At 31.8% G+C, this 24,012-nt stretch overlaps 1 protein-coding gene across 5 annotated transcripts in view; it reads right to left on the reverse strand.

Annotated features, from left to right (window-relative positions):
- Positions 1-24,012, reverse strand: part of LOC143045496 (uncharacterized) — a 38,396-nt gene that overhangs the window by 11,627 nt on the left and 2,757 nt on the right. For 2 of the 5 annotated variants that reach the window (XM_076218048.1, XM_076218047.1), the window contains exons 2-3: positions 18,559-18,669; positions 8,613-9,310 (exon numbers count right to left, since the gene is read on the reverse strand). In XM_076218048.1, coding sequence (XP_076074163.1) covers positions 8,859-9,310; positions 18,559-18,643 — 537 coding nt within the window. In that variant the 5' untranslated portion in view covers positions 18,644-18,669 and the 3' untranslated portion in view covers positions 8,613-8,858. Of the gene's footprint in view, positions 1-8,612; positions 9,311-18,558; positions 18,670-23,551; positions 23,673-24,012 lie in introns of those variants that run through there. The other 3 variants (XM_076218051.1, XM_076218050.1, XM_076218049.1) reach the window with 2 other exon arrangements.

Below are 24,012 nucleotides of genomic sequence, written 5' to 3' on the forward strand. Positions count from 1 at the left end.
TATCTTGAATATTATTATAGATAGAGATAAACTGTAAACAGCAATAATGTTCAGCAAAGTAAGATCTACAAAAAGCCAACAGGTCCAAAATTGTCAGTTGACCCCTTAAGGAGTTATTGCCCTTTATAGGTTTTTTTTTAAAACAATTTTTCTTAAATTTTTGTTATCGTTTACAAAAATCTTCTCCTCTGAAACTAGTAAGACAAATTTAACCAAAGTTTTCCACAATCACCATTGGGGTATCTAGTTTAAAAAATGTGTTCGGTGACCCGGCCAACCAACAAAGATGGCTGCCATGGCTAAAAATAGAACATAGGGGTAAAACGAAGATTTTGGCTTATAACTCTGAAACAAAAGCATTACTAGCAAATCTGACAAGGAGACATATTGTTTATCAAGTTAATTTCTATCTGCCCTGAAATCTTAGACGAATCGGACAACTGGTTGTTGGGTTACTGCCCCTGAATTGGCAATTTTAAGGAAATTTTGCCGTTTTTTTTGGTTATTATCTTGAATATTATTATAGATAGAGATAAACTGAAAACAGCAATAATGTTCAGCAAAGTAACATCTACAAATAAGTCAACATGACCAAAATTGTCAGTTGACCCCTTAAGGAGTTATTGCCCTTTATAGTCAATTTTAAACCATTTTTCTTAAATTTTTGTAATCGTTTACAAAAATCTTCTCCTCTGAAACTAGTAAGACAAATTGAACCAAACGTGTCCTCAATTATCATAAGGGTATTTAGTTTAAAAAATGTGTTTGGTGACCCGGCTAAGGAACCAAGATATCTGCCATAGCTAACAAAAGAACCTAGGGTTAAATGTAGATATTGTCTTATAACTCTAAAACCAAAGTATTTACAGAAAATCTGACACAAGTTTAATTGTTTATCAGGTCAAGATTTACCTGCCCTGAAATTTTCAGATGAATTGGACAACAATTGTTGTTGGGTTGCTGCTGCTGAATTGGTAATTTCAAGGAAATTTTGCAGTTTTTGGTTATTATCTTGAATATTATTAAATATGGAGATAAATTATGCGCAGAAATAATGTTCATCAATCAATTAACTATTAAAAGATGTTCTTGGTCATTAAAAAAATAAAGTTCTTCATTTTATCAAGGATTTGTACAGTTAGTTTAACTATGCAAATCCTTAATTTTTATATTTTCTTAGAAGTTTAGGAAAGTTTAACTATTTTTTAATGTAATTGTGTCCCCTGTTCTCATTTCCTTGGATAAATCCTATATAAAGTATTGGTATTGAATTAATATTTAAGAAATATTTGAACCATACCATTTACTTTACAAGAATGAAGACTATATATTTTCAGTGTCATCAGTTTTAGTTTATTGTACTTTGTACTTTAAGTTTCTTTGTGGTAATAAGATATAGCAAAAAGAAACTCTTCAATGAAAAGTAGGAATATTTCCTTTCCTTTTATAGTGAACAGTCTGAGGTAGAGTATATGTAATATGGAAGAGTTTGCATAATTTAAAAATATAATGGGGACTCACAAACTGCTTAGTATTTTTAGATATAATATCATATAGATGAATAGGATTAACGAAATTAAAAGAATAATCTGATTAGCTAGCATTCCAAATTTAGAATGTAAAATTAAAGTATAAAATAAAAATGACGATCATGAAAGGGAAGAATACATTACAGATAAAGGACAGCAAATAATATTAACCTGATTGAAATAGCTTAGTTATTATTTTACTGTTTATATTTATTTCACTGTGTTGTTCAGATGAAAATAAGGTACGTAGCATACAATTAAATGTATCTAATTTGCAAACACTTGTAAATTTAGCATTTTTTTGCATGATCCCAACAATGTCAATGTTGTTGTGGAGAAAACATTCTTGTAAAAGAGAAGGATGAAGTTGAAACAAGTTTTCAATGGATATATTTAAAATTTTGAAGAATAATCATTATCATTGCATTTAAATTAATCGTGTTAATAAATATTTGAAGCATTTATGTTCTGTTGTAACTGTGATCTGATATCATGGATATACTTGATTTATAGTTCTACAAATTAAAAAAATTGAAAGACGTTCTCGCTATTATTTTTATGATTTCTAATAATATCTGACTATATAAAAATAGGATCTATTAGTGATAGATCAATGAAATTATGTACAAAATGGACTGCTATCAGTTCATATCAGTTTCATGACTAAGATATGAGGCCCTGCCCCTTTGGTCATGGTCATGGTCATGGTCCAGCGACTTTGTAAGAAGTAGCAATTTGTATGACCCAGCAACAAAGTTGTCTGGGCCATATATATTTACCCTTGTCCGTCATTCCATCATTCCGCAACAAACCTTTCATACATACTTTTTATCGTAACACCTTCAAATACTGGGCTGATATTTGGTATAGAACAGAACAAAACAGAACATATTTTATTTCCAATTAAGGGCCCACAAGGGGCATACAGAGTATACATGAATAAGGCAAAAGAATATGGATTTGCATAGATACATAGATACAAACAATTTTTTACATACAGTTACAATACAATTACTAGTTAACCATGATGAGTTACAGATCAAATTACGGTTTGTTCTTCTTCGCTATTTTTTTTTTTGCAGACATTAAGGCCTTTGGACTTTGATAAATTGTTTAAAATTACAGTTATACAGACTTTATTTTCTAAATGCCTTCAGATATTGGGCTAATTTTTGGTATGTGAGTTAATCATGATGAGTTACAGATCAAATTTTAGCTTTTATTTCACTCCGATAATGTTTGTCGAAATTACAAGGGGGGAATCTACGTCATCACGCAGGGTGTCGGCGATTGAAAGGAGTAGGTCCGGTAAGGACCGATTTTGGCCTCAAATTTCAGGTTCATCTGACGAAAGATTTTGACCACTTTTTAAGCACTTAAGTGTCTATTCTATTTGAATTAATTAGTTTATGTGAAAGATTTTAACAGATTTAGTCATTAAAAACGATCCGATTCAAGATCAAATATGAAAAATCTACCTAATATGCCGAAAAATGTCACTTTTCAGATGGTTTTTGGTAAAAATGAAAGTGGCCGTATCCGTGTTCATCCTCAACCTTTATATATGTTATGTATTATCATAAAATACAACTTACATTTCAATATTAAGGATGAACACGAATGCGGCCACTTTCATTTTACACGAAAACCGTCTAAAATTTAACTAAAATGCTAGAATTATGAGGATTTCAGTAATTTAGCATGACTTAATGGTGCTAGTACCGGATATATGTGCATTGTATTGTCAAAAACAGTCCATATTTATGTAGCAGAAGCATTCTACTGTCCAATAAATAACTAAAGGTTTACATTTTAACAATTTTGTAAAACTGCTATATTTTGGGGCCAACGAGGGGTCTTACTGAACCTACTCCTTTGACCACCATCTTGTCATTCAAGGTAAGAATTTTACTTATTATGCCAGTTATATGAGGGTTATGATTATACAAAATAGTCCACCAAAGACTATATAAAGTAGGAAAATTAATGCGCCATCGCTCAATATTATTGGTTATCTCAATTTTGCAAACACTTCGATACCAGTTTTAGGAGTTAGGTCAAACATGCAGGATATCGGCAAAAATTTGTATAACAACATCTTGATTATCAAGAACCGCCTACTTTATCTTTATTGTACTCGGGAAAACACTTGTTACCCACAAATATCCGTCATTATGGTCGAAAAACTTCTAATTTTAAAAAAATGGAAAAAGGATATCGGCAACACATCGAATATCGAAGGATGTCGGGGACACACTAATATATTAACAATGTAATTGTCCTTTGATTTTATCAACCATTATCAAGATACGATTAAAAAAAAAACAGGATTCAATTTTTGTAAATATTCGAGAAAAAAAAGTTTCAGAATTACGTTTCAGTTAAGCCAGGGGTTCCACATGGGTCAATTATTAGACAAAGTCTTTTTGATACTATATATATATATATATATATATATATATATATATACTAATATATATATATATATATATATATATACTATACTGACTCAGACGTACTTATATATATTATACTATACTGATATATATGTGTCATATATATATGGCATTTCATCTGGCCCTTCATCTACCGGGTGTTTAATAAAGGCAACCGTAGTATACCGCTGTTTGAAAATCATAAATCAAGAAATAAACACAAATCCGGGTTACAAACTAAAACTGAGGGAAACGTATCAAATATAAGAGGAAAACTACGACACAAAAGAAATACAACATTAAAATGTAACAAACACAGAAACGAATTATTATATAACAATGGCAATTTTCCTGACTTGGTACAGGACATTTTAAGAAAAAAAATGGTGAATTGAATCGAACAAACTTGCCGCCAAATAATATCCATCCAAGTTTCCAAAACTTTTTTGTACTGTCCATATAACGCATTTCACAAGTGTTTGAAGTGCTGAAAAAGTTAACTAATTCATAAGAAAAACACAATATAATTGTCAAAAGGAAATTTTCCGTCTGATACAACCTTGAAGAACTTAACGATGGAATCAGCACAATTGTTTTGATTAAGAACTGCAGGAGCAAGTGCTATAAATTCTCTGCAGTTAGTCATATTTTGGGGGATCCTTTATTCCATGTTCCATTTCATGTAACATGTCGTTTTGAAGTTGATCTGCAAACAATCGTATGCATGGCCCTGTTAGTCCTTTATCGTGACCTTTGCTCAAGTCTACTGGTGGTTTTATCATATCATATCATATCATGCTGAGTTCACGCGTAATTCGAAATAAGTTCAATTGGCATTCAAAATATTTTGCGTCCTAACGTCCTTTCTCATTTAAATTGCAATATGGGTCAAATTTGCTTTACTTTGCTAAGGACGTTATCTTTTAATTCGTATTTACAAAAAGGTATTTCTAATGTGAATAGGATAATTCCAATTAAAAAAGAAGAGTGTGTGAATGCGATTAGCGAATTCGATTCGAATTGAATTTACGTGTGATTGAGGCATCATTATTCTAGATACATCTATATGTGTATCTTTAGTATGTCTAAACAAGTGACAACTCTATGGCAGAAAACACATATTATATTCATGATGTATTTAAAGTTACTAATCGTATTACCTCTCATTGTGCAATTGTTCATCTAGCCTTTCTTTTATCGCATTATGCATTTGTAACATTTTTTCCTCGTTATTGTACATTATTTGCATATATATTTATAGATTTTTAAAGATGCCAAGAAGAAAAAATTGGAGGGTAGCAGAGGCTAAACCCAAAGAAAAAGACACTGACGGACTTTACTGGGGATACTGGCCCCATAAACAGTACCAGAATTGACCTTGATATGGGTGATAATGACACCCTCAACAACAGTATCTCAAATAACATGGGGATACTGACCTCCACACAAATACAAACAACAGTAACTCAAATAACATGGGGGATACTGACCTCCACACAAATATAAACAACAGTAACTTGAAACTACTTGAAAAATCTGAATTGAATAAACTTGAAATTTCTGAACTGAATATACTTGAAATATCTGAATTGAATGAACTTGAAATATCTGAATTAGATAAACTTGAACTACATGTATCTGAGTTGAATCAAAACAGTTACAATAACTGTGCAAAAGAATTGAATCAAAACAGTAACAATAACTGTGCAAAAGAATTAAATCAAAACAGTTACAATAACTGTGCAAAAGAAACTTGTCATATACAAAGAGATTTTCTGTCACATGAATCAAACAATAGTTATGCAAAAACAGATTCTCATAGTAATATCCAAACTGATCTGTTGCAAAACCAAAATGAACATTATAAAAATAATTCAGAAGAAGCGCTATCAAAATATGTCAATTATTTCAATGCAAACTTTCTTAAATTTGGAACTTTTGACCAGTATGCCACAACATTTGCTGCTCAAAGCAGGGGAAACCAATGTACATGTAATTGTTTAGTTTTCTTATCACTTTCTTCTTTAAATTTTGATTCAAAAACACTGAACCTGGATTACATTTTAAATAAAGGAGATGAAATTTACAGGAAGCATGTTCAAGAATTAACAACACAGGGATTATTTAAAAATATGCCTTTGAATTTTGATGAAATTCCTGTCAAAATTGAAATTCCTGAAGGGATTTTTATAATTAACAAACAAAACATTCTGTTTGGTATAGCTTTACAGTACCAAGAGTTGACTGGATTTCTCTCATTACAAGAAGCAATTCAAAATTGTATTAAGCAGTCAAAATTTTTTTTTATAATGATTGGAGCCATATGTTCGGCAGTTTATTATTATAATCATATATACTGTTTTTTTGACACTCATTCTCATTCGGAATGTACACTGAATAATCCATTAGATTCCTCTGGCAAAAGTATTTTGATTGGATTTACTGACTTACATGACCTCCTCAGCTACTTGTATGCTTTTTACACAAGTTTACAAATTGATTTAGACTCTCAATTTGAAATGTTACCTTTATGTATCAGTAGTATAGATAATGACAAAGATATGACCAACCAGATTAAGAATTATTTCAATGATCAGACCCTAAGGAACACGAAACAAACAAAAAAGTCTACCCAGTATATAAAGGTATCAACATTTGTATATATGAAAAACTACATGCAAAATAGAAGAAAAAATAAAAAATTCAAGGAAAAAGAATTAAATGCAAAAAGATATTCAAGAAAGGATACAAATTATAGGATGACTGAAACAGATAGAAAAAAATTTCGGAGAGAAAATTCAAATATAAGACAGATAGATAGACAAAGGGAACTTGCTGCTAAAAGAGAGGCTAGAAAGAATGAAGATTTCAATAAAAGAGAACTTGCTGCCAAAAGAGAAGTAAGAAAGGATACAAATTATAGAAAGACTGAAGCAGATAGAAAGAAGTCTCAGAGAAAATTCAGATGTAAGACAGATAGAGAGACAAAGAGAACTTGCTGCTAAAAGAGAAGTAAGAAAGGATACAAATTATAGAAAGACTGAAGCAGATAGAAAGAAGTCTCAAAGAGATAATTCTGATAAAAGACAAAGAGAACTTGCTGCTAAAAGAGAAGTAAGAAAGGATACAAATTATAGACAGACTGAAGCAAATAGAAAGAAGTCTCAGAGAGAAAATTCAGATGTTAGACAGATAGAAAGACAAAGAGAACTTGCTGCAAAAAAGAGAACTTAGAAAGGAAAAAAATTATATAGAAGAGCTGAAGCAGACATTAAGACATTCGAATAATTCAAAGTTTAGATTGCAACTCTTTACGGAAAAGTCGACATTATAGAATTCTGTTTGTCCTCTATGTTTTTGTGGTCTCCAAAATTTCATACATCTATCTTTCCAAACTCGATCTTATATGAGAATTATAAGCATAAGGTCATAAGTGCTGCATGAATTTCCTTTATGGACTATATAGATATAAGAAAGGCAAATGAAAGTACCTTGTACTTTTGATTTATTTTTTTCACATTAATTTGCAGGAATCTCTTCCTTGATAACTTATTCTATAACCAATAAGATGTGATATGAGTGCCAATGAGACAACTCTCCATCCACGTCGCAATTTGTTAAACGTTAACAATTATAGTTCAAAGTACGGACATCAACGCGGAAGCCTTGGCTCACATCGAGTAGCAAGCTATAAAGGGCCCAACAATGACTAGTGTAAAACAACTGAAACGGAAAATCAACGGTCAAATCTACTAGTATATAAAAATCGAGAAACAGTTATAAACCAAATAAATAAATAAAAAAAAAATAAATAAATACACAACTAAACAACAGGATCCTGACTTAGGACAGGTGAATAAAAATGTAGCTAGTAGACGTATATCTGAAAGGGTCAAATTTCTTAAACCAGGAAGTGTCACTTTCGCTATATTTTTTATTAACCGTGCTTTTATCATTTATATAAGTTGCGGTTTCTGCTGAAGGTCTGTGGTTGTCTGGGTGCATACCGGCTACATCCACCAATAATGACTGACTGCCACGAAATATCACGTCAGTGCTAAAAGTGCCGTTAAACACTAATCAATAAATCAATATATATGTTTGTTGTTTTCCCGGAGAGGAAATAGTTATCAAAAGTACCAGGATTATAATTTTATACGCCAGACGCGCGTTTCGTCTACATAAGACTCATCAGTGACGCTCAGATCAAAATAGTTAAAAAGCCAAATCAATACAAAGTTGAAGAGCATTGAGGATCCAAAATTCCAAAAAGTTGTGCCAAATACGGCTAAGGTAATCTACTCCTGGGGTAAGAAAATCCTTAGTTTTTCGAAAAATTCAAGGTTTTGTAAACAGAAAATATAAGACTCATCATCTACATAAGACTCATCAGTGACGCTCAGATCAAAATAGTTAAAAAGCCAAATCAATAAAAAGCCAAATTAATATCAGACAACGCGTATATTACACATTAGCATCAACTAAATGCAGAAATGCAATTTGTAGCCAACGAAAAGGACATTTATTTACACATTTACTTGGTAGGTGCATCAGCCTGTATCATTCATAGGAATAAAAAGAGAACGGCAGTTTTGATTCATAAGCGTTGTGACATCCTTCGAAAATAAAATACACTGCAAAAACTACATTATAAATGTCAGATTGTATATTTACGGATTTAATCATTATGCAGATTTTAGAAAATAAACTTATTTACAAGCATTCTAAACGAGCTCCACTTTTTTTTTTTATAGCAATAAATCAAATATGACAATATGAAAACAAACGTAATAGTCTAAACGTATTACTTATATCTATCCTTTATATGAAGAAACTGTTATAATATCATTCAGATATTTTTTGTTGTTGACATGTTTCAATTGAAGTTTTAATTTTAGCTTTTCCTGAGACTACTATGTGTTATAATAGTCTCAGGTTTGTCTTTTGGTGCCTGAGCAGAACGAAAACCCGATTCATGTTTACAACTACAGTGCTGACAAGTTTTACAGGTATGTTCGGGGTTGCAACAGTCATGGCCTTGTTCTTCTCCATCTCCTACACCTGCAGCTTTAGCAGCAGCGACACCCGCAACACCAGAAACACCGGCACCGACAGCTGTCCCAGCTGCCCCTAATCCAGCGGCTCCAATTGACTGCATGGTAGCAATGGCACCTCCGGCAGCAACATTACCTACTGATGACATCATTGCAGCAGCTATAGACCCTCCTGCCACACCACCACTTGTAAAACCTATAGCCCCCAAAGCTGCAGGGACAGCGATCGGAGCGAGTACTGCACCACCAACTAGGCAACCTGTTCCGATGGCTAGAGGTTTCCACCATGATCCTGAAAACAAAAACAAAAAACATAAAAATCTATTCAATAGTATAAAACCGACGTATAGAACGGGTGGTCAGTGACACTAAATCTAAAGTTTTGACTGAAAAAAATCTACTATCGCTTATTTTTGAATCCCGAAATTGTCACTTAAAAAAAAACTTTACAAAGCATCTTGTGTTTAAAACCTATAAAAATATATCCCGAATTACACGTCACAGTACATTTTGATGTGCGTCCAATGGTCAGTCCAGGAAATGTAATTGTGTTAATAATATGAATTATACTCGTGGTAGACTTTCCAGGCTAGACGAACGGAAGGGTTACCCGTATCTTAATGTCTTCAGTAACGTATTGCGCGGGTACAATAACCAAGACATTGACATCTGGAAAAAAGCCTATATATAATTACGTTCACTTGGTTGAGATTGGAAGTGTTGAACACTAACGGTAATTAGATATAGGAAGATGTATGAGTGCCTATGAGACAACTCTCCATCCAAGTAACAATTTATTAAAAGCAAACCGATAATATTAAGTAGGTCACTCAATACCTGAAAAAATAACTGAAAACTAAAACTGTTTGTAGATCAGGTTGATCTACTTGCGGGAGGCAATTATACCCCCAAAGAAGCATATGATTTCAATATAAATGTTGATTACTTGTCACTAATATTTCAACCTCGCAGTCAAGAAAATGCCTGTTCCAAGTCAGGATTTGTTATCCATTCGTTTAATGTGTTTGGGCGTTTGATTTTGCCATTTGATTAATTACGGACTCTCCGTTTTGAATTTTCCTCTGAGTTCGATACTTTTGTTATTTTACTTTTTACAGGCACCTGACTTGGGACAGCCACATATATAATGTGGTGTGGTTAAACATGTTAGCGGGCGCCCAACCCACCCCTTACCTGGTTCAGTAGTGGAACAGTAGAACACTCTATAAAAATCCGTTCTAAAAGTCTTAAATCATCAGATATACAAATAGAAATACATCTAACAAAAACACAGAGTGGACTTGGCCGGGTACTTGTACATCCCAACAACAAAAAAGACACAAGTACAGATCTGAGAGTACTCACAGTTACTGATAGTTAGTTCAAAGCCAATAACAATTATACAAAAACATGCATCTAAGACTAAATTATCAACAGTAGACATCCAACACCCAGCAGATTTTGTATAAAGACGTCATAAACAGTCAGAGAAAAACATGACCATGTGCAATGCCAAGATACAGGTATCAACAGATTCTAGATCCATGACAGTGCATATGTATATAACAAAAATATTAAGTTTGATTTTAATCTTCTTACATGTATAACAAAATCAATATTAATATCATTAAACAATCTTCAAAGATCTAATTACAGTTTTGAATTGGTTACCTGTTAGAATTAAGTAAAGGTTTTATGAAAAACTTAGAATTTTCTTATCCCAGGCATAGATTACCTTAGCCGTATTTGGCACAACTTTTTGGAATTTTGGATCCCCAATGCTCTTCAACTTTCTATTTGTTTGGCTTTATAAATATTTTGATATGAGCGTCACTGATGAGTCTTATGTAAACGAAACGCGCGTTTAGCGTACTAAATTATAATCCTGGTACCTTTGATAACTATTTACGTAATTTGTGCTAATGAAATCCCTGACTTAATAATTTACCATTCTAATATGACGTTCTTCTTAATTTTTGGATACACAGCCATGTTCTAATTCAAATAGAACATGGGCTGCACGTGATTGACGTCACAATTGAAATGTGAATTTTGAACAACGCCAGAGATTAAAATGGACATTTTCGTTGGTGTTGCTCGCTAGGAAATTAAATAAAAACATTCTAAAAGTAAGTTTAAATGTTTCTGTTCTTTTTATATTGATAATTGCTGATTTTCTATAACGTTTTTGGTTCATGAAATCAAAATGGCGACATTCCGAGCGTCTACTATAGGTCCGCTTCGAAGTGAAAAGGTTCAAATATTCCTATTAGAATCGAAATAATTCTATCCTGCCATGCTCTATGCTCATTTTAACATGGGTGAGCATTATAGTTGTAAACATTTAATGATCTTTAATACCTCGTTAACGCTCGGTATTAAGATATTAACAAATATAATGCCTACCCATGTTAAAATGAGCATAGAATTGTGCGCATGTGTGGAGAAAATATGTCGACCAATTTTCTATCCCGAAAAAAAGACAATAACTAGAATTTAACTATTATTGTGAAAGTTATCTTATGTGGAATTTATTACCCAAATAGTGTATCAACTACATGAATCGTAAAAAGGATGGCAAGAAAGGTCAGAAAAGAAGGAATTCAAAACCTGAAAACGATAGCTCGGAGAAACCAAGTAAGAAACAACAAAGTAGTACTCACGATTCAAAACATGAGAATGTAAACAAACCGAAAAAAAGTTTAAAAAATAAAACTGTCGATAAATTACAGACTGTAAATATGTCAACGTACATACCAAATATTGATTCCCCTATCCTACCTGGAAGATCCAACATACCACAGTATACAACACAACAAATGTCAACTCCAAACTTTACTTCACCAACGGGCTACTATCCTTATGGACCCCAACCTATCCCAAATATTCAACCAGTTATGCATTCAACAATGAATATGTGACACGACACAAACATCAAAATTGACAATCTTGACAGAAAGGTGGAAGAAATGTTGACAAAATTATCTATGCTTGACTCTTTTGGTGAAAAAATTGACAAATTTGAAAGAAGTATGCAAACATTTTCAAGCAATGTAGGAAAAATTACAGATAGAGTAGGAGATATAGAAAAAAGTTTGGACTTTATAAACTCTCAGTTTGAAGGAAATAGAAGTGATCTATCCGACATGAAATCTGAAGTTACTGCTATTAGATCTGAAAACAATAAAGTGGCCAAAAACATGCAAAAGGTACAGAATAATCTTGATGAACTACAAGAAAAACACCTAGATCTTCAGATTCGTTCGATGCGTGAAAACCTAGTCTTCACAGGAATTTCTATGACGACAGAAAATGAAGAAAGCGATACAACGGAAGGAATTTTGAAATTATTCATGAAAGAAGACAGACTTTTTATCGATGGAAAAGAAATTAAGTCTCTACCATCGGATATAGCCGAAAATACTACACGACGGGACGAAAATACTACACGACGGGAATTTCAATCACAAGGAGCACGACCAAAAACTGGACGACGAAATAGACGAGATGATATCACTTCGGATGAAACCGCAAGTAACGGAAGATAGGTGAACCATGGAGGGCAAACAAACTCAGTGAACAGTGACAATTCTAACGATTCGGATGACCTTCACGGATCAACTGGCCATACTGTGAACAAGAACTCAGATATTAAAATATTATCTCTAAATGTATGCGGTGTCAAGCATCAATTATTTTATGCTGAATTCCAATGTTTAATAAATAAATTTGATATTGTTTGTTTTCAAGAAACAAAGCTTGATGATATAGACATTATTGATTGTGAAAACTTTATTTTCAAGTATAAAAATAGAAAGAAAATTTCAAACTACAAATCTGGTGGTATTGCTATAGGTTACAAAAAATATTTAGAACATTACATTACTGTAATAGAATCAGAATGCCCTTTTGTTTTCTGGTTTTCTGTTAAAAAAGAAATTTTTGATTTCCAAGAAAATGTTATATTTGGTATAACTTATATACCCCCAGAAAATACAAATTATGCGTCAGATGAAGCCTTTTCGGAAATTGAATTTGAGTTTCAAAATTTTAGTAAGAATAATTATTACATGTGTTTACTTGGCGATTTCAATAGTCGAACTGCAACACTAAAAGATTTCCATGAAATAGAAGATACTGATGATACTCAATTTAATGATATATCAGATATAAATGTATTTTCAGATATATGTATTCTTGATGATATGAACATATCAAGGTGTAGAAAAAATCCAGACACTATTGTAAATAAGTATGATAGAAAACTTATTGAATTTTGTAAAAATAATAATATGTTTATCCTAAATGGTAGATTTGGGAAAGATAGTATTGGTAGAATGACTTGTAAAAATAAAAGTGTAGTTGATTATTTAATATGTACATGTAATGTTCTCGAGAATATACTCGACTTTGAAGTACAAGAGTTTTGTAGACTTTTTTCAGATGTTCACTCACCTCTCTCACTTACTTTGAGCTGTAAAAATAAGAAGCATTCAGATTTGGCGACAAATAATTTTACACCGAAAATTGTGAGATTTAATACAGATTTTCGAAACAAAATAAAAAACATGAGAACAAAAAATCCCTAAGAATTTTGGAAACTTTTTCATGGTAATAGGCAAAGAGATATTTCTAAAATTCCTTTGCAAACTTTGGTTGACTTTTTTAAAGATTTAGATACAAACAAAGATCATTCAGACGATTTTGTTATTACAAACAAGATAAATTCAGACGAAGTAAATGAGATGATTAACAAGGAAATAACTGCAGATGAAATAAGAAAAGCAATAAAAAAAGCGAAAAATAACAAGTCTCCAGGTGATGATTTAATTATTAAGGAATACATTTCATCTTCATTGGATTCTATGATCGACATTTATGTTTATTAATTCAATTTGATTTTTGATACAGGTATTGTACCAGAGTCCTGGCTTTTTGGTAATGTTTTGCCTATTTTTAAGAATAAAGGGAGTAAAATGGAACCAAAAAATTATAGACCCATAACACTGTTATCTTGCATTGGGAAGATATTCACATCTATTTTGAATGATAGATTAAGTACATTTTTCGATCATTATAAGATTTTACATGAGAATCAAGCTGGATTCAGATCCGGATATTCTACTAACGACCATATTTTTTCTCTGTATGTATTGTTTCAATTATTGTTTTTAAAAAGAAAGAAACTTTACTGTGCGTTTGTAGATTTTGAAAAAGCCTTTGATTTTGTACATAGAAACTCTTTATTTTTCAAACTTCTACAGAACCACATAAATGGTAAATTTTTTAGAATTGTAAAAAATATGTATCAAGATACGAAATCCTGTATAGTACATAATAATGAAAAGTCTGACTTCTTTGCTTGTGATATAGGAGTTAGACAAGGGGAGAATCTCTCTCCTATATTGTTTTCTTTATATCTAAATGACTTGCAAGACTTTCTAGAAACTACAAATGTTAAAGGTTTAGAAACTATTAGTAAAGATATAGAAAATGAACTGATGGTTTATTTCAAAATGTTTATTTTACTGTATGCTGACGATACAATTTTGATGTCAGAATCAAATGAAGACTTACAATTGATGCTTAATGAATTTTGTGATTATTGTAAACGAGAGAAACTGAAAGTAAATGTGCAGAAAACAAAAGTTATGGTATTCTCAAAAGGTCGACTGTCAAAGAATTTAAAATTTTATATTGAAGATTATGAAATCGAGATAGTAAATGAATATAAATATCTTGGAATTATTTTTTCAAAAAGTGGCTCTTTTTTGAAAACAAGAAAATATTTATATGGAAAAGCTACAAAAGCAATGTATGGATTGTTACAAAAATGTAGAAAGAACAATTTGTCTATTGAATGTCAATTAGATATGTTTGACAAAACTATTTTACCGATACTTTTGTATGGATGTGAAATTTGGGGGTTTGAAAATTTAGAGTTACTCGAAAAAGTACATTTGCGATTTTGCAAACTTATATTACATTTGAAACAATCTACTCCAAATTCTATGATTTACGGAGAGCTGGGAAGATATCCCATTTCATTTCACGCAAGAGTTCGTATGGTAAAGTTTTGGTGTCGTCTTTTACATGGAGAAGAATGTAAAGTCTCTTCACTTTTATATAAGCTATTGTTCGTCTATTCTAATAATTATGGTTTGGAGAGTAAATGATTATGTTTTATAAAAAGCACACTAGACAATTGTGGAATGTCAAATATTTGGAATCAGCAGGGTACTTTTTCTGCTCTGTGGATTTCTAAATGTGTAGAACAAAAACTGAAGGACCAATTTATACAGTAATGGTATGAAAATATGAATTCTACCTCAAAAGGTATATGTTATAGAATATTTAAAAAAGAATTTAAATTTGAAGAATATCTATCTATTTTACCATTGAATTGTATGTATATGTTTTGTAAATTTAGATGTGGTAGCCATCGTCTACCAGTTGAGACAGGGAGATGGCACAATCTGTCGAGAAATCATAGATTGTGTCGTATCTGTGGCTCGGCTGAAATTGGTGACGAGTATCATATTTTGTCTTGTAAATCTTTCGTTAATGAAAGACACAAATATTTACCGAAATTTTGTTGGAAAAATCCAAACACCTTGAAATTATGTAATCTGTTTTCCTCAAATAATATTACTGTTTTAGAAAAATTATGTCGATATATTAAAGCTGTTAATGTGAAAGTCTCTCCTCCTGGTTAATGTATATCATTTTCCTCGTACATGCACTGTATATTATATTGTTGTATATACTTATTGTCTCTATAACTATGTCATTAGTTGATGAGAATAAAATTCATTCATTCATTCATAGAGCATGGCAGGATAGAATTATTTCTTACGTTCATTTTAAAAATTCAAAAACGTCACAACAGACACGAACATAACAAACGAGTTGTACATGTATATAATCACCGTAAGATAGTGCCAAATGAACTCACAATCCAAAAAAGGAAAATTAACAATAAGGAGCGAAAAATCGTCCCTTTTGTCGTAAATTTTAGTGTGGAGTTTCCAGTGTAAAACTAAAAAATCTTAATCTAATTCTCGGTCAGACCTATACTGAACGTTAATGTTTGAATCAGTTTTCATTTAATAACAAAGCATGATTTGCCTCTTCGTAAACTTAGTTATTTGTATTTGCGTTAATATTCTTTTTTTAATGAAACATAGTTGGACTAATTCAGTCTTTCAAAACGGTCAACCAAATATACACAAGATCGCTAAACGAGGGTAGGTGTTACACCATACAATTTGGATACAGACGTCCACCTACGGTTGAAAGAAAAACGTTTTTTATTTGACAAAATTCCTCCTAAAACATTTCATAGTATTCAAGAAAAGTGAATAATGAAAAAAAAAAAAAAAAAATTGACTGTGACACTATATCCCGTATTTCCAATTTCGTCATTTTGTCATCTAAGAAGTTTTCAAATTAATATAAGAAATAAAAAAAATCACAACACTCTTTGAATTTTTTTAACTATATTTTTTTATCTATTTAGTTTCGGAGGAAAAACTAGTCGATTTCTCTAACTATTTTGAACAGAAATTCCTTGGTTCAATATATGGACGACCTGAATACCAAAAACATACATATATAAAAATTAATACTTTACATTGTCTTTTTTTTTTTTAAATTTCACTTGAGCTATGCTACAATTCATCGCCTAATTATGGATGAAACTTGCAGATTGTGCCGCAATGAACACTAGAGGGGTAACGAAGGACCTAAATGACAAAATACGCGTGAAAATTAAGAAATAGCCAATTTTGAATAATGAAATGGATATTTTGAATAATGAAATAGACTGCTAATTACAGATATACCTTATACCTCACTCCAAAGCTTATTAGTAGGGGAACAAAAGGTATATAGTCAATATGTGTCGCCTATTAGAGGAAACACATACGACCTTAATGTCGAAATATGGGTAACATTAAGAAATAGCGTAATTTGAATAATGCAATGTACTGTTGCGACCCGTCAGCCCATAATTACAGAAATCTTTATACACTATTTGAAAGCTTATAGATAGAGGACTAAAATTGTTCAATATGTGCCGCAATGACCATTAGAGGGGTTACGGAGGGACTAAATTAAAAATAATATGCATGAAAATTAAGAAATCAATATCCAATTTTGAATACTGAAATGGATATTTTGATTGATGGAATGGACTGCTGCGACCCTTAAGCCCCTAATTACAAACATACCTTATACCTCATTAATTTTGAAACCTTATTAATAGAGCAACAAAAACTATTTCTAAATGACTTTATGTTCACGCGTATTTCGATATTTAGGTCATTCATTACTCTTCTACTATCCGTTGAGTAACATATATGGGCAGGTGCCCAACCCCCTTAATTCCGCCTCTGCCCTCCTTCTAGTAATTACTTGATGCTTAATTATATAACATGATGACATTGATACATATGTATGATCTTTTTGTTGATTTGTTCATTACATAAAATTTATGCAAGCTTTACAACGAACGCACAACCAGTTTTCTTGTTTGTTATTTACTTTAAGTTAGATCAGAAAGTATTTATTTTAGTACGAATGAAATTAGGTAGAAAATAAACATAACCGAATAACTATACTAGTAAATCCTTTAATATCGATTTGGAAATAAAAAGCTACATAAACAAGTTCAACTCCTAACAAGAGGCTGTCACAACGACAGCAAACCGGATTTATTAACATTTATTTGTATCCTGCGAATATCACAAGAACCATAACTGATGAACGGTGAAAGTGAAACTCGTCAATATCAAATTTGACCTCCAGTTTGTCATCAGTATCAACATATTAAAATTTGAAAAGCTTAGGTTGAATGGTTCATGAGTAAATGCACGGACACGACTGGAAAAGCCATTTTTCAATCTTTCAAGAACCATAACTCCTGAACGGTAAAAGTCAAAATCGTCATCATTGAACTTGACCTCCATTTTGTTATCAGTAACAACATATTAAAATTTGAAAAGCTTTGGTTGAACAGTTCATGAGTAAATGCACGGACACGACTGGAAAAGCCATTTTTCAATCTTTCAAGAACCATTATAACTCCTGAACGGTAAAAGTCAAAATCGTCATTATTGAACTTGACCTCCATTTTGTCATCAGTAACAACATATTAAAATTTGGGAAGCTTTGGTTGAACAGTTCATGCGTAAATGCACGGACACGACTGGAAATGCCATTTTTCAATCTTTCAAAAACCATAACTCCTGAACGGTAAAAGTCAAAATCGTCATTATTCAACTTGACCTCCATTTTGTCATCAGTAACAACATATTAAAATTTGAAAAGCTTTGGTTGAACAGTTCATGAGTAAATGCACGGACAACATTTGGTTGCCGCCCGCCCGACCGCCCGGCCGCCCGCCGTACATTCCCAAATCAATAACCGACATTTTTGTCACAAAAATTCGGTTAAAAATAAAATTAGCCACGGGTCCTAAATACCTTAATAAATTGTAAATATAAAGAGGAGCTCCACTACCAATCTTACATAGCAAACCTTGTTTGTTCTTTTCTTTAATAACCGTGGACTGCTGTTCAAACTGTTTGCATTCACACCCTGCCACTGTACATCGTGTAGACATTGTTACGTATTGATGGTGTCCTTGACCTAGAAAATCCAGAAAGTGAAATGTTCGTATGATTTCCTGAAAGATGCATCTCAAATTTTTGCATTTATAATGGGGTAACTTTGGGTTGTCATTGCAAAAAGTTATTGTGGATATGTATTTACTGGATCGAGGACGTTTACATAATATTTAGAGGGAAATAATAATTTCGTACACCCACTTGCACAGAAAATGTAATAAATTAGTTATAATGTACTGTCTATCAAGCATGTAAACTAAAAAAAAGTTGGCGTTTGTCCCAAGTTATAACACTGTTGTGTTTTAACGATGTATTCCTCTGACTATTCAGTCTCGGTCAGTCTCGTTCAGTCTCGTTGAAATCTTGTTCTTGAATTATTTCCAAAACATGTGATACAAGTAGAAAATATCAATGCATTTTAAAAATATAATAATCAAACATAACTCTGTGAAAAAAATGCGTATTTACAATGAAGGGTTTTCGAATAATCCAGTTTTTAAATTTTACGACCAATCAAGTCAGTATTTTTAGCCAAAATTTTTGAGAAAATGGGTTAGGGATACAAAAAATGATTTTACAAGAATCGTGTACATCCCATATCATTTTGGTCTTTTCAAATTTGTTAGATATGTATTTTTTCAATCATTTATAACAAAAAAGTTGAAATAATACACATTTTGTTCTTAAAACTGAAAAAAATCACAAAAATACAAAATTGACAGCATGGTAAATTTTACCCAAAAAAAGCGTTCAAATATGATAAAACTTTCTGATATTAACACCTACCTGTAGTTTTTTTTAAGTAAAATTTATTCAGATTGGTCCACTTCCTCTTTATAGAAAGTATGAAAAAAAGTTTAATTGTGGAACTGTGATTTTTTTCATGATAATAGCCCAACAATAGGTAAAAATCGAGGAAAAATGGGAAAATCATCAAAAAGTGTAGAAATTTTTGACTCCTCAGAGGTGTACATCCTTAACTGACTGATTTTTTAGACTACATGTATGAAACATGATAACTGACCGCCTTATGTCTGAATGACTGTATGTAAATGACTGAATCTTTTCATTATTCTTGTTTTCTTTTAAGTTTGAAAGTTATGCACTTTAATTCAATTCAATTCAAATCTGCATTACCAAATGATTCAAACAATACCAACATGATCATTTATATATAAATATTGAAAATAAATATTTCAAGAGCCCCCTGTTCCCAGTTCTAACAAATGATAGGGACAAAACATCGTCTGGCAGAAAACGATTTAAAAAAATTTCCGATAGGGAGAATAAATGTTCACTTTTTGCTAGATTGGCCATTTTATTTTGTGCATATTTTTAATTGTGTACAAGATTATTTTATTTTCTTGGTAAGCATTTTAATTTCCGTGCTGTCTTATGTCGTTTCATTTATATTCTGTGCACTGCATGCTAGCCATGCTATTCGTTTCACCAGTCCTCCTCCACAGAAAATTAAATTAGTGTCCCTTAAAACAAATTTAGTATTAAAATATATATCGTTACGATCTTCCGAATTTAGGGTTTCGTAATGGTCAAGTTATCCTTTCTTAAACTAAAAAAAGTGCAGACCCATATATTTTAGTAAAAATTCATTCATATACGAATATGCACATTGGGAGTTTTTTTGTTACTGTTGGAACAAATCATACATTGAAACGATGAAAATTAATAAAAGAATTACTCGGAAATCACTAATTACTTCCGAGAAATGTGCATGAAACGGGAAATTCGATTTGAAAAAATCGTGAAGATGACCGTAAATCATAATCAAATTATTTTCAAGATGACCGTAACATATAACAAGGATGACCGTGATTGGTAAAAAGATGACCGTAACTTGTAAAGGATGACCGTAATTTGTAAAGACTGACTGTAATTTATATAGGACGACCGTAACTTTTATAGGATGACCGTCAATTCTAAGAAATATCGGTATTTGTATTGAAAGCTTTTTGTTGAGTTTGTCGATCTCAATAGGGGCTCGGTCGGCGGATATAAATATGTTTCATAAATTTCTTTTTTTAAACTATAATATAATTGGTCGTATTTGGGATTTATGACAATGATAGTAAATTGAATATTTCTCGTAAACAATGAAATATTTATTGATAACGACGTTAAAATTTTAACACAAATTGACAGCGATACGACGAAAATTTGAAGAAACATGAATGTGTCCCTGGTACACGGATGCCTCATCTACACTTTCATTTTCTATGTTTAGTGGACTGTGAAAATGGGATAAAACTGTTATTTGGCATTATAATTAAAAAGATCATACCATAGGGAAAATGTGTACTAAGTTTCAAGTTGATTTAACTTGAAGCTGGACAAAGGACAAACAAACAGACGAACGGACGAACGTACGCACAGACCAGAAAAACATTATGCCAATTAATGGAGCATAAAAAACATTAATAATACATATGGATATTCGGTAATCGAGCCCATGTGTATGGTTCCAGAGCAAGCAGATTAAAATCTTAATTTGTCTTGATATATGCAGGCGGAAACACTCTTAATTGAAATAAAACAAAAGAATCGAAGCTCTTTGTTAGAGAAGGCGATAAATGTTTACTGTAATGTTTACTATAGTGACAAAATTTTTAAAAGTTAATAGAAACAAAACAACGACAATTTTCTTCTCAATTACGAAGTGTTTTATTTTAACAACACCATTTGCATAAGTTTTCAATTTATCTATAACATAGTAATGCAAAACAATAAGATATCAAGTCGACGACATGGGTATCTATAAGTTGGATGTAGAAAATTCTCAACCTCCGATTTATTTAATTTTTTTAACGAGGGACGGAGAACATATCAATCTTTTAGTTCAGAAATTTTCGTGTCTGCCCTTCCATTATGTGAATCAAGAAAAAAATCCCCAAAATAGGTAACGATTGTATCGAAAAGAGAAAATCGAGTGCACCTTTTTATGTTAGGGCATGTTTGAGGTGTATATTTTGTCTTTAAAACGTACAAAGCAAGAGTATTTGATATAGCATCTCGCTTCAGATTCTATCATTTTTATATATTAAAGCTACAGGTTGACTTTATAACGTAAAAAAATGACAGTACGAAAAGATGAAAATTGACTATATGGGTCAAGTGGAATACCTATCTAATGAATCACAAAAACAGTAGGTGTGTTCGAATAGCTATTTTTTCTAAAAGTTCTTGACGACAGTCTTTTAATTTGGATGATGAAAATGAATATCTTCGAAAAAAATATGATTTTCTTGTGTGTGATAACTAGGGTTTACCTAAATATTTAGTCTGCCCTTCCACGAAATATTTAATTAGATTTTTTTTTAAAATGCTTTAGAATTTTCGAAAATTCTACCTGACATCCGATCAGACAATATTTTTAAGTTGAATCAATGCAGACAAGATCATTAACTGATGCTCATTAGCTAGTAGATACATTTGTCTTTTAAAATACAACTGACATATAAGGATCATAATGGTGCTATGTGGATAAATTTGTCTGTTTTCAGGAGCAAAATTGGCAGAGCGTCATCCCTACAATAGCTTCCATTTCTACGATTGTGAGCATGAACTGGCGTAATGGGGCGATAATTTTGACGAAGTATAATCCTGACTGTATGAATAACATTTCTGTATATATACAAATTGACAACGTTCCGCCTTGTGATACGCTATTCGTACAAGACTATTTTAAGGATCTACTTTGCTGGAGCTCACCTTCACTAGTTTAGTCGTATGATATTTTCAAAATATTTTCTGTGATTTTATTTGCACGACAAAATGGAAGACGATATAATATCAATGGGTGTACATGCATTGGCATTTTTAAAAATGTGTATTTATTATAATGCATTAAAAGGAATCCCAGAAATAAAAAAAATCTTTTGTCGTGCAGTTGGAGGCTGTGCACCGCATTTTTTTCATTATACTTGTAAGGTGTCATTTTATCGCGCTTTTGTAGCATGTTTTCCCTACCTGTTTAGTTGCATGTCTTTTTGCAAATTCATTTTAAAAATTAAACCCTCTACCGTAAAAAAGATACATATGGTAAACTTTGCATTTGAAGCACGTCTTATTTTCTTCTACCTATAGGATAATACTCTCATATTAATATGTTTATACCAACACGATTTATCATTTGATACAAAAAGGTAGTTATATAAATACGGATATTTCCTAGAATTGAGGGTCATCCTTTAAAAGTTACGGTCATCATTTACAAATTACGGTCATCTTTAAACCAATTACGGTCACCCTTGTTATGAATCGCTGTTTCTGTTACGGTCATCTCGATTGTGATTTACGGTCATCTTCACGATTTTTTCAAATCGAAATTCCTGTTTCATGCACATTTCTCTGTAGTATTTAGTGATTTCCGTGTGAATCTTTTATAAATTTTCATCGTTTCAATGTATGATTTGTAAAGAAAATGATATAGAAACACTTTAACAGACAATACAGAAACTGACCTAATTTTTCATCCGACATCTTGGGATGACCGTGAATGCAGTTACGGTCATCAGCTTTACCCCAGTGTATATTGATAGAAAATTAAGTTGTAGCGGGTGTATGACATTTGCACCGATTTTTAAAAATGTCATTCTTTCATTAGCGCCGATTTCATTTTTTCATTTGCTTCGATTTTATATTTGCTCCTAATTGCATTTACAGTTTAACATACTAGTAGGTGACGTGAGTAAATACTGCCCATACATATCGAAAGGTTAGTAATAATGATCGCGAGAAAGGTATGCTTATTCTTTCTACACACCTCGATCTTGAATGTCTTTGCAGTGATATGTCTGCAATATTTATAGATGGAACTTTTAAGTGCTGCCCGAAATACTTTTATCAGTTATATACTTTACACGGATGTAAACATGGAAACTACGTACCTTTAATTTACGCCCTCTTACCAGAGAAAGATGAACAGTGTTATGAAGTGTTGGGGTATATAACTTTCGATCTTTGCCGTCAAAAACAACTAGCCTTTGTGGCCGAGGTTATGGATATATATATTGACTTTGAACAAGCAATGCATAACGCAATTATTGGTGCTTTTCCACAATGTAGAATAAATTGTTGTCGTTTTCATTCATGTATTTGAATTCATTAAAAGTTTATAATTATGAATATGATGAAGGATTATTTTAGATTACACGTTTACTTTTGTATCATAATTAGCTTTCTTAAAAATATATACATTTTGAACATATGGCAGTTAATAAATTCCTTGGACCGTTTGTATAATGATATGACAATGAAACATGCTCGTTATTTTGTGAGAGTATCACATAATGTATGGTGTTTAGTTTTGTCGTTATTTACAATTATTTGTATATTATACATTGCTTTT

Source organism: Mytilus galloprovincialis, chromosome 9 (genome assembly GCF_965363235.1).
Source record: "Mytilus galloprovincialis chromosome 9, xbMytGall1.hap1.1, whole genome shotgun sequence".
Taxonomy (NCBI): domain Eukaryota; kingdom Metazoa; phylum Mollusca; class Bivalvia; order Mytilida; family Mytilidae; genus Mytilus; species Mytilus galloprovincialis.